General features: G+C 43.9%; 1 protein-coding gene across 1 annotated transcript; it reads right to left on the bottom strand.

The window, feature by feature from the left end:
* Positions 1-6309: 6309 nt before the first annotated feature.
* On the bottom strand, positions 6310-16614 carry MIS18A (MIS18 kinetochore protein A). Its single transcript, XM_052649513.1, has 5 exons — positions 16284-16614; positions 12929-12995; positions 9675-9797; positions 6958-7054; positions 6310-6390 (listed from the first exon to the last, which is right to left on the bottom strand). Exons 1-5 carry the CDS (start codon positions 16612-16614, stop codon positions 6310-6312), a joined length of 699 nt encoding a protein of 232 aa, XP_052505473.1.
* Positions 16615-17057: the final 443 nt, after the last annotated feature.

The following is a 17057-nucleotide window of genomic DNA, read 5'->3' as shown; positions in this document are numbered from 1 at the left end:
AGGAGGGAAGAGGCCGGGAGATACGGCAGCCAGAGCATCTCAAAACAGGGATGAAGAAAGGGAAGGGAACTCGTCAAGGGGGCTCAATCCGCTTTAATTATAGAAAAAAAAAATTGGGGGTGGGGAGCTCATGACTTTTTAAAAACTTATTTATTTGGCTGCACTGAGCAGCACGTGGGATCTAGTCCCGCGGCCAGGGATCAAACCTGTGTCTCCTGCATTGAAGGGCGGAGTCCTAATCACTGGACCACCAGGCAAGTCCGGAGAAGCTCATGACTCCTCAACATCTCTGGACACTCGGACTTCACAGCTTCCTTTCACGTGTTTTTCTGCTAGGAAGCAAGGAAGCACCCCCACCCCCCCCCCCGCCCCGCCACATGCACTCAGTGCAGAAAGGAGACAGCAGTGCACAGAAGGAAAGCCCTTGGCTCCGTTCACCAGCTGCGCAGGTGAATCCATTTAACTTCCGTGAGTCTCAGCTTCTGCTTCTGTAAAAGGGGAAGAAGGCTTTCCATGAGAGATGGTTTTCTGAGGATGGAGTGAGACAAGCTAGGTGGAGCTCCAAGCACGGCAAATGATTACACAGTAAATGATTACTTAATGCTAAGAACAAAAAGGTTACCCAGCCCCTGCGAGACCAATGTGCCTATCAAAAGTAAGCTATTCCCTTCAGGGAATACCCTTTGATGGCTTCATAAGTTTTCTCTTCAAAATCACAACACTCTTGCATTTGCTTTGGAAAATGTTATTCAATCAAACACACATCTTGTGGTTGTTCAGTCGCTCAGTCATGTCTGACTCTTTGCAACCCCATGAACCGTAGCCCACCAGGCTCCTCTGTCCATGGGATTCTCCAGGCAAGAAGACTGGAGTGGGTTGCCATGCCCTTCTCCAGGGGATCTTCCTGACCCAGGGATCAAACCCTCATCTCCTGCATTGGCAGGTGGGTTCTTTACTGCTGAGCCACCAGGGAACCCCCATTTACTTTTCCGGGATTTCTGATTCTCAAGTCTTCAAAATTAGAAGCTTGCAGCTCCCGAGACAGGAAGATGAAAGTGTTAAAAAGAACAAAATTACCCTCAAGTCTTCCAAGTCAGCTCCTGGATTCTCATTTCTCTCGTTTATTTCTGATTTCCTTTCAGCTTACATGAGTTATAAGGTTGAAAGGACCCTTGAGAGATTCCTTTGTCCATCTCTCTGCCATAAAATTAAATAGAGGATCTAGAAACCATGGTAGTAATTGTTTAGGGGGAAAAAGTTACAGAGTTAATTTAATTCTGTCAAGTTCGCAGAGGTCAGTAGGAGCTAATTCTGAATGAAATGAGGCCAGTTCTCTTTGAAATCACATTTGGGCCAATAAAACTCCAGACTCCAGTACATCACTTCCTCAGATCCCCTCACTTCACACTGCCTCCCAGATTAGTAGAACAAGATTTTAGACAAGTGTAAGCACTCCAGAGACTACAGTTATGCAGATTGGCCTTGACTGCACTTGGACCATCGTGAACAGAGGCCTGGATAATAAAACATCCTCTAGACCGAACTTAGTTCTCACTAAACAAAATTAACCATCGGTATCCAGAACATGTCTGGGCTAAACAGTAAATGTTGTCCCTCAGTTCAAAAGTGATTGCAGATGAACTATCTCTGCTTGTTCACAGGCAAGCAACTGTCCAGTTATTTATCTTAATTCAGGAAGAACAAAAACAGATGTAACAGTCACCATTTATATGTCATCTTAAGTCACTTAAGGTATTTTGCTTTTTTCCTCGGAAGAGGTGAAGACCTTGACAGTCCAATCACTAAAGTCCAAAAGATAGTGTTTCATTTAATATTTATTAGATGAAGAGCTCTCAGGACTTGGTCTTCCAAGTGCCGAATACAGAAGTCAATTCTCTTCTCAAACTTCAAGTCAAACAGCAGAGAGGGAGGTTCAAAATATACAGTAATACTTCGGGAAAGCGGCTCTCTGGAAATAATCCTGCCTTTTAGCAATTGCAGGTTTCTCTGGTATAAATACTCCTACATGCAATATTAGCTGAGTCTTTGTGACCCCATGGGCTGTGGCCTGCCAAGCTCCTCTCCCCGTGGCTTCTCCAGGAAAGAATCCTGGAGTGGGTGGCCATTTCCTTCTCCAGGGGATCTTCCCCACCCAGGGGCTGAACCCACCTCTCTAACATCTCTTCCACTGGCAGGAGGGCTCTTTACAACTAGTGCCACCTGGGTGCATGGAATCAGAACCTGCCAGGGGCCAGAATTTATCTGGGCTCTGTCCACACCCTGCTTTCCTCTGGCAGTGTCGACCTGAGTCAAGAAGACTAGGAAGTCAGGATCTTGGAGGGAGAGTCCCCACGACGGTGTGTGTTTTGATTTCATTGCTAATTCTCAAGACTAAATTTTAGGGATCTTGTCACCTTTGGTCCTGCTCATTCCCAATACTTGGAGTGTTCCTCTTGCTTGCATCTGTGCTCCTAATCCTGGCCAGTTTGAAATTGCCAAGGATTGAACAGCCAGTTCACAAATTCCTGAAATTTTAACCATTGGCTGGCTGCTCCTGTGCACCCTGCAGTTAGACAAAGAGACGGCTGGATGAAGACTTCTTTCATGCCTCTCTCCTACTTGACAAGTAAACTAAGGTGTTCAGTTCAGTTCAGTCGCTCAGTCGTGTCCGACTCTTTGCGACCCCATGAATCGCAGCATGCCAGGCCTCCCTGTTCATCACCATCTCCCAGAGTTCAAAGTACGAATTTCACACCAAAGGATCACATTTAAACAAGTTTGAAAATAGATGCTTCATCCTAGGTAGTCATTAAAAATCGGGTTACAAAAGAACGTTTAATGACGCAGAAATGTTTATGAAATATTTTTAGTAAAAACAGTATGTCCTGAACAATTCTAAATTTGTACATAAAATGACAACAAGAATGAAGCTCCACAGAGCAGTGGTGAAATTGCGTGTGGGTTTTATTTTGCTCTTTGTGCTTCGTTCACTTTTCAGACTTTCTACAGTGTTCGTGTGTTTGTAATTAGAGGATGAACTTAATCCAGTGTCACTGTATTTATTTTAAATATGGTGGTTCAGATTTTTTTTTTCTTTTGAATTAGTTGCTCAGTTGCATCTGACTCTTTCCGATCCCCATGGGCTGTAGCCCACCAGGCTCCTCTGTCTGTGGAATTCTCCAGGCATGAATACTGGAGTGGGTGGACTTTCCCTTCTCCAGGGGATCTTCCCGACCCAGGGGTCAAACGCGGATCTCCTGCACTGCAGGCAGATTCTTTGCCTCTGAGGCACCAGGACATCCAAACAATCCGACTAGAAGTAAGACTGACGAGAACACTGAATCAGATCAAATTAAACAAGGCTACACCTTTGTCATTTATTTTTGTGATGCTTTACTGCTTTCAAAGTACCATCATAAGCATTACTTTATCTGTGACGCAAGAAAAGCAGGTTATCATAGCTCATTCTACAGATAAGAAAACAGAGGCTCAAAATGGATAAAAGACTTGCCCCAGGTCACAAGGCTAATAGAGCAGTTGAAGCGGGGGACTCTGGCCAGGGGTTGACCACCCCCAAGATTCCCTCAAAAGCTCATCACGCTGCTCATCACGGCTCCTCTCAAGTAGTTCCTCCTGAACACCTAGACCCAACTCTGCAAGGAGGCCCTCTCACTTTGCCCATTTTTAACGCCCCAAGCCTGACTAGAATCACCCGGGTAGGACATACTCCGTCTAGACCTCTATCCTACACAAGCAATAGCCGTCGCAGCCTCGCAAGATTGGAAACTTGTGAACATAACAGGAGAGCTTGATGAGAAGAGCAGAACCCACACTCTGGGATGAAGACCACGTTCTGCACACATGCATTCACAACAGTCTATAAATAGGCTCTATACTAGTTTCCAGAGGTTCTCCCTAAAGAACTGGGGAGCACCCTTTCACGAGGATTGGCTGAAGAAACAAATTCTGGTTAGATCCTATCTGAAGTCTCTTTGTTGGGGTCCTGTACAGTTCAGGCTGGAATGCTTCTTGCTCCAGGATCCTCACTCCTGCTCATGGGCAATGGTAACCAGAAACAATAGCACACAGTCACAAGGAGTAGGAACCAGGCCTGATTGTCAATTTTAGTATGTGGGTGGCTACATAGGGCAAGTCAAACAAACAGCACACCAATGAGCCCTCAGGCAGAGCCTAAAAAGTCTCTAAGCCTGAAGTCACTAGGCTTCAGAGAAATGGGTGGTTGGTTTCAGCAGAGGCTGACCCAGAGTGTGAGGACGGGCCCTCCTCCAAAGCGCCACAGGGCAGCCTGCGGAGGACGAGGCTGTCCCACATGGACCCGTCGAGAAGGCAGTGTGGGAGCCTCAGAGCTCTCTTCCCCACGGTGACAGTAAGCCCACTCTTTCAGCAACATCACAGAGGCCAGAGACACAAACTGTGCCTTACACGGAGACACGACTGTTTCCTGGGATTTGCTTTCAGATGCTTCAACAAAGACTGTGTGATAACTGTGTGTGAGCTCTCCACCCACATGGTTTAAGCTAACTTCGTCTGAAGGACGCTCACTGGAAATAAAACTCCAAACACACAGAGGGTACAGGGAAATGCTAACCAAAGGCCCAAACTGCCACAAAGGCACTTGGGCTGTTTATTTCCTGAACCACAAGAGAGGCTTGGTTAGCACTGCTGGATATTAGAAATTACTCTGCATTGGAGAAATGAGTCGTTTTCAAGGTGTATGGATTGGCCCGAAATTGTAGCCCAGGATGAACAGGGTAAAAGGAATTAAGGGGCCAAACTGGAATGGCCCTGAAAGTGAGTGGGGAACAGTCACCCGTGCTGACTAGAAAGTCAGCGGAATCTCTCGGTGAAAATAACTCTCCCATCTGTTCTAAATGAACTTTCACACAAGCGCCACCGAAACACCTACAATGACAGACCCTGGGGACGCCATCAAGCTTACTGAGGCAGGGTGACTATTGCCAGCAGGTGTTGAGAAGAGACCTGGACAGCTCACTGACTTCAGACGATTAGAGGCTGCGGACAATCTCTCAAAAAGAACTTAGTAATTGTGAATGATCAATGATCAAGTCAATCTGACTTAGGACCTTTTGCCATGACAACTTGAGGTATTCTCAGAAACAATTAGGGAGGTTCTGAGCAGAAATTGAGTTAAGTTACTCAAACACGCTGAATACTAATGTTAGGTGGCCTCATTTATACTCAAAAACAGTAGAAGCTGGGGAAATTTGGGGTTACCTTTAGAGTCCTGACCAGGACCCCTTACACTGCCATGCCCAGTAAATGTGTGGTATTTAATGACAGCAGGATTTCTGAGCTCATTTAAACAACTGTTTCATAAAACTCAATTGTAAAGCACTTTGCTTTCATCTTTATTTTCCCCCTCATTATAAAAATAACAAGCGCTTACTAGAAGTCTTACATTATGAAAACTGGAAGTTCTCCCAGAATCCCACCCTTGGGAATGATTACTGCTCTCCTTGGTGACTATGCTGCCAGATTACGGGGCATACGGTAGTTAACAAGGGCTTCCCTGACGGCTCAGTAGGTAAAGCATCCCCCTGCAATGCAGCAGACACAGGTTTGATTCCTGGAGAAGGAAACGGCACCCTACTCCAGCAATCTTGCCTGTAAAACCCCATGGACAGAGCAGCCTGGAGGGCTACCGTCCACAGGGCTGCAAAGTCCGACACGACTGAGCGGCTAAGCAAGCACACAGGAGTAAATAAACAAGACCAGACGGAATCCAACCACCAACAGAATACAAGCTAATCTACTCTTGTGCAAGGTTTCAGAGTTTTGACAAATAATTTAACTGACCAGTTTCTCCAGAAAGCTGTATTCATTAGTTTTCAAAGAAGATTCAACCACACAGTAGATGGAAACACCTCTAAGATTTTCTAAGCACTCAATATTAAACAATGCCCAAACTATTAAAAGTGAAAAATAGTTTAAAAATAGGAAATAAAAAATAACGAATCCAGTACAGAGGAGAAAACCATTCAAAAAATTATAGCAGTTTGTTATCAAAACAACAACTCTTAAATTCCAGCAATTATCATGACTTTAAAACTGGAGTTTAGGAAACAATCACCTCTTTACCATCAAACACAGCCAGAAAAGTTCTACAGTTCTTCTCATGGGACCAGCTGATCAGTACAAGAGGATACAATGTACATGACTGTTTCCAACTCTTTCAGTTCTAAGTGAAATATATTATAACAAGAATTGCTACATATGAAAGAACTCTCCATCAGCAGAGGACTGCAGAATGTGGGCCTTGGAACCAATTCAGCTTTTACAACTGGTAAAGGACAGCTTTGATTCGACCTCCCAAAGCTTTGTTTGCAAGGCTTTCAAAACATCTTCCATCTATCAAATGGAAAAAATAGAAAAAAATACATATGATTAAAATCATATATGGTTAAATATGATTTAAATGTTGATCATTAATATAATTTCTGCTATGTTATACATTATACATATCTGTGTTTATTTAATGGAATTCTATTTAAATAAGACATAAGCCTATTAATAGTAGCTCTCAACCTCTGATCCATAGCTTTTACATTTATTCACCACTATCTTGCCTGTGACAGGATGTTAACATTCAAAAACAAGGCTGTTTTCACCATGAAAATCAAATCAAATCAAATACTGATTTAAAGATATATTTCTATTTTAATAGTTTTAGAATACATATTGCTTTGATTTAGCATGGAATGTCTTTATAATTTTTTCCATAAAGTTTTGGCTTAATTTGTAGTTTGGTTCCCAGTAAATCAACTTTACTAACAACTGAAATAAAATAAGCACTCTCTCACCATGAATGCTAAGATCAAAAGAGAAGACACAATTAAGAATTATTCATGGAGCAGCACTTGGTCATTGACTGGAAGTTGTTTATACAAAGATACAAAAAGTGCAGAACAAAATTACCTCCTTTAGAGATTTTTCTATTTCAACTCTACTTTCAAGATTAAAAAGCTCTTTGTCTTCTGACACAATTTGCTTTTCAGATGACCCTAAAACATAACTGAAGTACAGTACAATACAAAGTTAAAATATGAGAAGGGAGTAAATATAAAGTTTATATTGATAACATTAAAACTCAAAGTATGTTGAAGTATATATTAGTACCGAGTAAACACATAAAACAATTACTTTTGTTAATAGAAACCTACACAGGAAGCTGAACTACATGAAATCATGTTATTCTCCATAACAGCTTTGTCCAAGAGCTCTACATATTTCTCAATGCTATATTTCATTATTGGGAATAAAACTGGCTCTTTAGTAAGCTGGGTGGTACAACAGTAACATTTTGAAGTTTTAAAAGATCCTGAAGAAGCCACTGTTTTATATAACTTTTCAAGAACATGTGCATTTTCAAGTTTTGATTTTTAGTATGTAATCTGTAGCATCAATTGTTGATTACCTAGATTTCGGCAACTTCAACAGTTATTTTATAACTCATGTTTTGCTCTGCTCTCTGAGGTGATGACATGCTGCTGCTAAGTCGCTTCAGTCGTGTCCGACTCTGTGAGACCCCACAGACGGCACCCCACCACGCTCCCCCGTCCCTGGGAGTCTCCAGGCAAGAACACTGGAGTGGGTTGCCATTTCCTTCTCCAATGCATGAAAGTGAAAATGAAAGTGAAGTCGTGAAGTCGTGTCCGACTCTTAGCGACCCCATGGACTGCAGCCCACCAGGCTCCTCCATCCATGGGATTTTCCAGGCAAGAGTCCTGGAGTGGGGTGCCATCGCCTTCTCCGGATGACATGCTACAATTTGAAAATACAACTGGCCTAGCAATGAAAGAAAACAAGCCCAGCTCTGGCAACCAAATAAACCTAAACAGTGGAGAAGGTGCTGTTATTTCTCAAAAAAAAAAACAAAACATAAACCCTTCATTCGTTTGTATTTCTTTAGAAGTCTTTTACCACGTGTAACAACTTCAGTATGTCACGTCTGTTAAATATAAACAGTCTTCTGTTGGAAACCCAAGATTAATTGATTAAACTTCTAAAAAATGTCACCAAAGGAAAAATTACAGAAGGCAGTTAACATCTTATTTAGAAAAGAAAAATGAGATGGGGAAAATTAAATGGCACTGATTAATTTATAATGCTGTAAATAAACATTACGGAGGGCATCCATTTCTAAAACACACCTGGTTCCCTGTCATTTAAATTCTGCCCTATGAGGTAACTTTTCCTTAAATTCAACTATTGGGGAAAGAACAGCTTCGATACTAGGATCCTCCGTGCAGAAATACAGATATGCATCGTTTTTAAAGTTCTGTACCAACCCTACTTTAAGATTTTATGTCGTTCATACTTGTCCTCTCCCCCACATAATTTTCACAAGTCTTGGTAAAATTCCCATGGAGATTAAGGGAGCAGTTGTTTGGGCATGAGTCTTCTATTTACATATTAAAACCAAATCAGATCTGATCTCTCCCCAGGCGGGCCTGCATGCTTTACAGCAATGAGCAGTACTTGCTACATTATTCTCGTGTGTTAAAGGCTGTAAAAAGTTTGCAGATTTCACAATTTTGATCCAAACTTGTCTAGTTTCAAAGATGGTGGTAAAACTGTAGTAATCAAAAAATAATTAAATGTAAAATTATAATAAAAAGAATACTATTCTAAATTTTTTTAAAGAGAAAATCTAAGAAATTCAACAAAGTGACAACATACTTCAAGTAATGAAAGTGTAGGCACTTTTGTTCTTCTTTCTTGATATTTAAGGTTTCCTAGGCATCTCTAAGAAAACCTCTCTAACTGGTGGCTCAGCGGTAAGAACCCACCCACCAATGCAGGAGATACGGGTTCGAACCCTGGGTCAGGAAGATCCCCTGGAGAAGGAAACGGCAACCCACTCCAGTATTCTTGCTTGGAGAATCTCATGGACTAAAGAGCCTGGAGGGCTACAGTTTATGGGGTGATAAAGAGTTGGACACGACTGAGCTACTAAACAACAATCTCTAAAGTCTTGAGAGTTACATCATTTCCAGGATAAGTGAAAAGACATTGGGGTCAATTAATTTTGTTTCCAATTTTAAAAGGTTAATGAACTAAAGGGTCAGTAAGATATATGTCATCAGACCCTAATTCACGTTGTCTCCAAACACCTTTTAAAAGTCTTGAAAAATGAAGGTACTTCCTTGCATCTCTCAAAACAGCAGGCAGTTATTTACAGTCCTCTAGGAAATAGCTGGACTTTGCATTTCTACTTTTCCAGAACAAAGGGACTTCTTTCCCGACCATTTCTGAAATTCCTATTTCTTCAAGTTATTATACTAGACTAAAAACTAGAGGAAAAAATAAAATGGACAAAATATATTGATACACACAATTGCTTTAAAAAAAATCCTACTAAACTAAATTTAATTAAGAAAAACAGCAAATTTTTACTCTGCAAAATGTTCTCACAGGGCTTTCTTCTACAATTTAGCATGACAGACTTTTCCAACAGCAAATAAATCAGGTCCAAACAACAACAAAAATCACTTGCTTTAGGGTCAGAAATTATTATTTAAAAACATATTTTAACCAAACAATGTTTAGTCTCCAAGTTTTCATACCAATTTGTCTGCAAACAACTTTCTGAGAATTCAGTGATGAGCTATTCATGTATGCCTCAAACATACCTTTCAATGGCTTCAACACTAAGGCAGAACATGTCCCTCTTGCAGTCTAGATCCTTGGGTGTGCACCTGTACAGGTAGCCGAGGCTGAGCGAACAACCTGTGCAGTACAAAGTCTGCAGGATGCTGCAACAAGAAACGTCGCCCTTTAGTGACTGCTTACCACAAAAACCCCGTCGCTGAGATCTGTAAACACCTAAACGTTTAAGTTGCTGAAGTATGTTATCCTGACCCTACTAGGTCCTATGTATAAAAAGGAAAAAAAAATGATAGTAAGATGCTTACATTTGAAAGCACCTCCAGGTCACACTGCCTTCAGTATCCAGTGACAGACAGCATGCACACAAGTGACAGACAAAGCAGAGAGTATGCTGGATTTCCTTGGTGGTACAATGGATAAGAATCCACCTGCCAATGCAGGGGACAAGGGTTCGATCCCTAGCCCAGGAAGATTCCACATGCCGTGGAGCAACTAAGCCTGTGCACCACAACTGCTGAAGCCCGAGCTCCTAGGGCCCATGCTCCACAACTAAGCCACCGCAATGAGAAGTTCGAACACCGCCAGCTAGAGAGCAGTCCCAGCTCGCCAGAACTAGAGAAAGCCCATGCACAGCAATGAAGACGGAGCACAGACAAAAATAAATAAAAATTCAGAAAAACAATAAAGAAGATGAGAATATACTAAGAAGATGCTGCTTTTCTAGAATGTAAACGCCTCAATCTGGTATTAAAAATTAACTAAAATTCTGAAATAAGGCAAAAAGATCGTACATGTTCTTTAAATGTCACATTGTCCACCAAGGATCATTAATGCCCTGGGGCAGGGATAGGCAGATTTTTTTTCTGTGATGAGTCAGAGAACAAATATTTCAGGCTTGCAGGCCACGTGGAGTCTACTGCAACTACTTGTCTCTACCACTGTGGCATGGAAGCCACCACAGATAACACATAACTGAATGACCTGTGCTCCAATAAAAACATGTGTATAAAAACAGGCGCTTGGCCCATGAGCTATAGTTTGGCATAAAGGATGGGGTTCAGGTGATACAAGCGAGCAGAACTCACAACACTGGTTCAGAGCAAGAGTCGATTCCCTTATCAGTTCTCTATAAATCTTGATTATGAAGGACAGAAAAGTCTCAGCCTGGTGCTAGAGGTCTTTAATGTGTATGTCACAGCTGCAAATCTTTTAACTGTAAGAGGACAGACCTCAGGCTCAGAACCAGCCAGCCAGGGGTATCTCAGCTAGAATTTAATAACATTTATTTCCACTGTAATTATCGTCACAGTTACTTTTGACATGCGCAGACTTGTGGCTCAGACGGTAAAGCATCTGTCTGCAATGCCGGAGACCCGGGTTCAATCCCTGGTTTGGGAAGATCCGCTGGAGAAGGAAATGGCAGCCCACTCCAGTATTCTTGCCTGGAAAATCCCACGGATGGTGGAGCCTGGTAGGCTACCGTCCATGGGGTCGCAAAGAGTCAGACACGAGTGAGCGACTTTACTCACTCACTCACTCAACAGCAATTGATACATTCACGGCAGTCATACAGATTCCTTTTAAAACAAACAAATAAAAACTCAGAGTCAATGTAATGAAAAATATCAAGTGCACGACAGCAAAGCTGTAAGCTGACATCAGAATGACTGCAACTGGAGGACACTCTGCAGGAAGCAAAGGGACAGCAAAGCACCATCATTAGCTCCTGCTAACGGCCTATGTCCTTGGTGAGGCTGTAAACCTCCCCAGGCCTCATTTTCTTCATCAATAAAGGGAGAAATGATCCAAGGCTGGATCCAAATTGTTACCACCAGCATGCCAGCAGTACAATTTCTGTTACATTCACACGCCACCTGTCCTATTATGACTTTAAATTCTCCTTAAAGAGAGTAATTTTTTAAATGAAAATATACTTTTATTTGAGTAGGACACTCTAACATTACTAGAAATGAAAAACCAATGTTTTAAAATTAAAAAAAAAAAAAATAGGGACTTCCCTGGTGGTCCAGCGGCTGAGACTCTGAGCTCCCCAATGCAGGGGGCCCAGGTTTGATCCCTGGGGATCAGGGAACTAGATCCCACGTGCCACAACTAAGAGTTTGCACACTAAAGAGTCCACAACCAAAGAGCAAAGATCCCAAGAGCCACCATGAAGACCCTGTGGGGCCAAATAGATAAATATTAAAATAAATAAAAAATAAAATTTTAATATATGATTTTTCATTTCTGTTGAATTGCTTGTGTCCCACTTATTCACATGCATCAGCAAGACAGCTTTTGGGCAACAATTCTTCAAAGCAGAGCTTCCCATTTAGTGTGCTGAGGATGCTGCTTGCAGTAGACGGTGGCAGGTAGCGCAGGATAGTGACCCCTTCAACACGTGGAGAGATAAAACAGGGCCTGGGGCAGCTGGAGCCCGTGCCGCCGGGTGTGCCGCCTGTCTTTACCGCAGTGGGCCACATGTCTGTATGTGCCGCATCAGCATTGTCTATGGGAGCTACGGCACGGAAAGTAGGGAGCATTTCTCTAGAGCGTTCTTTGGCTCAGAGAGTCCACGATAAAGATACTTTCTTTTCCTGTTTTTATTTTCAATGACCTTCAGGTCCAAGCAAAACACCCAAAATGGAAGTGTTGGAACAGGCCTTGAGAAGTTTAGAAACTCTTCCATCTTAAATCTAAAGGCGCCCACTGTCACTCAGGAAACCACCTGCCAATGCAGATGTAAGAGACGTGGGCTCGATCCCTGGGTCAGCAAGATCCCCTGGAGGAGGACACAGTAACCCATAGCAGTATCCTTGCCTGGAGAAGCCCATGGACAGAGGAGCCTGGCGGGCTACAGTCCACAGGCCTGCAAAGAGTCAGACACGACTGAAGTAACTAAGCATGCACAATGACTGATTTGATATCACCATGAAAAAGGGCTTCCCTAGTGGCTCAGACTGTGAAGAATCCACCTGAAATGCAGGAGACCTGGTTTCGATTCCTGGCTTGGGAAGCTCCTGAAGGAGGGCATGGCAACCCACTCCAGGCCTGTTGCCTGGAGAACCCCCACGGAATCCTCCTCCAGAAGAGCCTGGAGGGCTACAGTCCTTGGGGTTGCAAAGAGTCAGACATGACTGAGCAACTAAGCACACACACACACACACACATCATGAAAAAAGTTTTATCCCAAATTTTACTGCTTATGATCTTTTCAAATATTTTTATTAAAAAAAAATGAAAACATACATACTCATATAGATATAGCTTTACTCACCAACAATTATCATGTTTACGTTTGGATAGCATCTGTTCCTCATTCACAGAAACATTACAGGTAACACCTGGAAAGACGTAACAACAGAGTATTAATGTGGTTTGATATAAGACACATGCAGGTATTTACAGAGCTTCTAATTCAACTTTAATTTTAGAACTCAGAAAGCCAGAAAAAAAACAAAGGCCCAAAAGTCACACACACACAGTGGTTTAAAACTAAGGGTACAGGGTCTTCTGGAAAAACATAGCAGAATAAGAGTTATTTCCTTCCCTTCCCAGAAAACACTGAAATTAACAAAATGAATAAAATTAGGAAGAAAAAATTCAATTGATGGTAAAACTTAGAACAATCAGGGAAGAAAAAATTCAATTGACGGTGAAACTTGGAACAATCAGAACCTCACATCACAGACTATCAAGAATACCCACCAAACACAGTGAAACAGGCGTTAACCCAGAATGAGTGAGTGAGGTTGCTCAGTCGTGTCCGACTCTTTCCGACCCCATGGATGGCAGCCTACCAGGCTCCGCCATCCATGGGATGTTCCAGGCAAGAGTACTGGAGTGGGCTGCCATTTCCTTCTCCAGCAGGCCACAAGTCTGGGCATACATTTCCAAGTCTCAAATACAGAGCTCATTTCCCTATAAGCAGCAGAGAGAAGGCAATGGCAGCCCACTCCAGTGTTCTTGCCTGGAGAATCCCAGGGGCGGCGGAGCCTGGTGGGCTGCAGTCCATGGGGTAGCGAAGAGTCAGACACAACTGAGTGACTTCACCTTCCCTTTTCACTTTCATACACTGGAGAAGGAAATGGCAGCCCACTCCAGTGTTCCTGCCTGGAGAATCCCAGGGGCGGCGGAGCCTGGTGGGCTGCCGTCTATGGGGTCGCGCAGAGTCGGACACGACTGCAGCGACTCGGCAGCAGCGGAGAGGGGCCACAGGAACCCAGCCCCGCATCTTCGAGACCACAACTTGAACAGGGGTCACAGCCGAACCCTCGAAGCAACAGGAAATATGCCCAGAGCATCCAAATTCAGGGCATAGCAAAGGTGGAGGGACATGGAGGAGGACATCAGAACAGACTCTTGAGTTCACCTCCTCTACAGTCTACCTTAACTCAGTAAACCCCACTCCCATCCGCCCACCGCTCAGATCAGAAATCGGTGTCACCCTACACTCATCATCTCCTTACCCTGCTCCCCTTCAGACACTCCTCTGAGAAGTCCTGTCCGTTCTACCTCATGACCCTCAGCCCAGCCCCACACCACCGCCACCTCCCCTCCCTGAGCAGCTGTGCTGGCCCCGGACTGACCTCCCCACTTCCGTGCTTATTCTTCTCCCCAGTGCATCCTCCAAAGAAAAACCTGAGTCCTATCACTCCCCAGCTTAAACGCCGCATTCACTAAAATAGACTCTCGTTTTCATTTTTAGAATAAAGATTAAGATTCTCAATTATGACAGCCTACAAAGGCCCTCGGACTGTAGCAAAATCTCAACCCAGATACATACATGTGGTTCTAAAGCAGCGAGGGCAGACTGGGAGGATGAACAGCATCTCCGTTAAGGATGCCACTTTAGTGGCACTTCCTATTTCTTCTCAGCACAGGACACACACTAACTCGCTTAGTCCTCCTAATAACCGCATGTAAGTATTATACTCAAGTCTACAGAGGAGAAAACTGAAGCAGAGAGAGGCTATGTAGCTTGCCCCAAGACACAGCTAGTAAGTGCAAGACCAGGATTCAAACCCACGCAGTTGAGGACCATCACCTACGCAGGTGAGGTACAAGAGGCAGCTGCCAAAACTGTGAATTATGCCCGACTCAGTGACTTCCCTTTCATGCATGGAGAAGGAAATGGCAACCCACTCCAGTGTTCTTGCCTGGAGAATCCCAGGGATGGCGGAGCCTGGTGGGCTGCCGTCTATGGGGTCGCACAGAGTCGGACACGACTGAAGTGACTTAGCAGCAGCAGCAGCATGCCTATATGCACTAACATGGAAAAATACTCAGAATATAGATGTAGAATAAAAAGGTAAGGATGCTTAACAGTATAAACATTATCCCACGGGTGTTTTTGAAAATTTATATGGTTAGGGAATTCCAAAAAAATGTATGTTTAAACATGCTCATATATGCATGGAGAGTATCTGGACGTATGAATGAGAATAAAGCATGTTGAACTCTGGGGCCTTGAGAGTGTCAGGATCGGGGATAAGATTTGGGGACAAGTCCTTTTTACTTTTACACCCTTCTGCATTGTTTGATTTTAATAGATGTGAAAGATTAATCTCAATGAATTACTATGGGAAATGTATGTTCTTAGGCTTATGTTTAACAACTGAAAAGGATTCAGCAATTATTGTTAAGTGCATCCTTAAGGAAAACAGACTTCAAAAAGTTTCAGGTAACAGGTGGACACTGCTCTCCTTCTTTCTTCCCAATACATCCCAGGAAGGAAAACTTTCCACAAATGTCAATAAATTGGTGGTGAATTTCTGCCACTAAAAATATTTACAGAATTCAAATATAGCAGAAATTTAATCTTGAAAACCACAAGTTCAAAAAGAACAGTCATTTTTACATTAACTCAGAAAACCACTCAGTGGTAACTCAGAAAACTTAAGTGATAACTCAGTGAACCACTTCCCTAAATAAGTGCTATGAAAACAGCAAAACAAAGAAACTGGGGAAACATACAGGTAACTGGTAGAATCAGTATTAAAAGCCACAGCTCTGACCTTCTTCACCCTTTTACCACATCCTCCTTCCTCCCCAATTTGGTGAGGGTTGTTAGTGCTTTTATTGCAAGCCTCCTTCAATTTTATAACAGCATTATGATTCGTCAACTCTGAAGTTAACACTTCAGACTAAAGGCGTCCGCTGATACAACTATTAGGATCTGAAAAATCAATCCTGACATCCCCTGCAGGAAGCAGGCCGCTGAAAAGCTTAATTTCCTAAATAAACAATTAACAATATTACCTACCGATGAACAGAGCCCACTAATTTCTATGAGGAATAACACAGAGTAGCTACACCTTAAATGCTTACAACCTGGTTGGTTGACTTTTTTTTCCCCCTAAGTCATGCCCGCGACGTTGTTGATTCACCCATTGCTCTTCTGGGATGGGGGACCCCAGAAAAGGACTTCCACGCGTAAGCCCAAGATGCAGGGATGACTCTCCTCCTACCTCTTTTCTGGAACAGCTCAGCCTCTCAGATTTTTCTGCTTTTAAAGACCCTGAGTTGCTCCAAAACACCCCCGCCTCTTCGGGGGCCGCCCAGGTGCCGCACACCAGGAAGAAGGCAACCCTTAGTCCTAAGTCCCACCACCCGACCCAGCCCGAACTGACAGCGCAGCAAGATGCAGTTGGTGTCTTCCTGGTTCGCCACCCAGCTCAGCGAGTCTCCCAGCGGTCGCCGGCAGCGCGAGCACAGAAACACCAGCGGCCTGTGCCCCTCCGCCGGCTCCGCAGCCTCCTCGCGCCGCGTCCTTTCAGAGCAGGCCACCGAGGCGTCTCCGCTCATGGAGCTCCACATGTTCGCCCACTCCTGCAGCAGCTGGTGGCGGCTCGAGTCTTCCGAGAGCCGCCTGCCTAACAGAGAGGAGTCTTCCCTTTCGCCCCTGTGGCCAAACGTACAGCTTGTAGCGGAACATCCTTCCGGGGACAAAGAGCCCTCCATTAGCTACAAATCGCCCGCGCCGCGGAGCATCACGGGAGGAAAAAAACCGGCCCTGGGCGTGCGCGGGGCGGGGCGAAGCGGTGGAGGACTAAGAGGGCGGGGCCTGAGGGAGGCGGGGTCGGAGGGCAGCCTGATAGCGCGCATGCTCGCAGTGGAGGCAGGGACTAGCTGCGGTGTCCAGGCACCTGGGTCGGGTTTCCGCCTTCAAGAAATGGAAAGGCTGTAAATCAGCCTCTTACAAAGGAGGGTAGGGACGTGTTTGAGAAAGTTGTGCCCTCCAAACAATTAGAAACCCCTTAGAGCAACCTTCTCCTGCCTTCAATCTTTCCCAGCATCAGGGTTTTTTTGATGAGTCAGCTCTTCGCATTAGGTGACCAAAGGATTGGAGTTTCAGCTTCAGCATCAGTCCTTCAAATGAATATTCAGGACTGATTTCTCTTAGC

The sequence above is a fragment of the Budorcas taxicolor genome, chromosome 1 (assembly GCF_023091745.1).
Source record: "Budorcas taxicolor isolate Tak-1 chromosome 1, Takin1.1, whole genome shotgun sequence".
In the NCBI taxonomy this organism is placed as follows: domain Eukaryota; kingdom Metazoa; phylum Chordata; class Mammalia; order Artiodactyla; family Bovidae; genus Budorcas; species Budorcas taxicolor.
This window is presented reverse-complemented; position numbering and strand designations above follow the sequence as displayed.

What these genes read in the sequence shown, in the direction of transcription:
- MIS18A (XM_052649513.1), bottom strand. Translation starts at nt 16,614, where the DNA reads ATGGAGGGCTCTTTGTCCCCGGAAGGATGTTCCGCTACAAGCTGTACG. An exon ending in CAACTGCATCTTGCTGCGCT is followed by an intron (nt 12,996 to 16,283) that starts GTCAGTTCGGGC and finishes ACGTCTTTCCAG; the next exon opens with GTGTTACCTGTAATGTTTCT. An exon ending in CGTAAACATGATAATTGTTG is followed by an intron (nt 9,798 to 12,928) that starts GTGAGTAAAGCT and finishes TTCTTGTTGCAG; the next exon opens with CATCCTGCAGACTTTGTACT.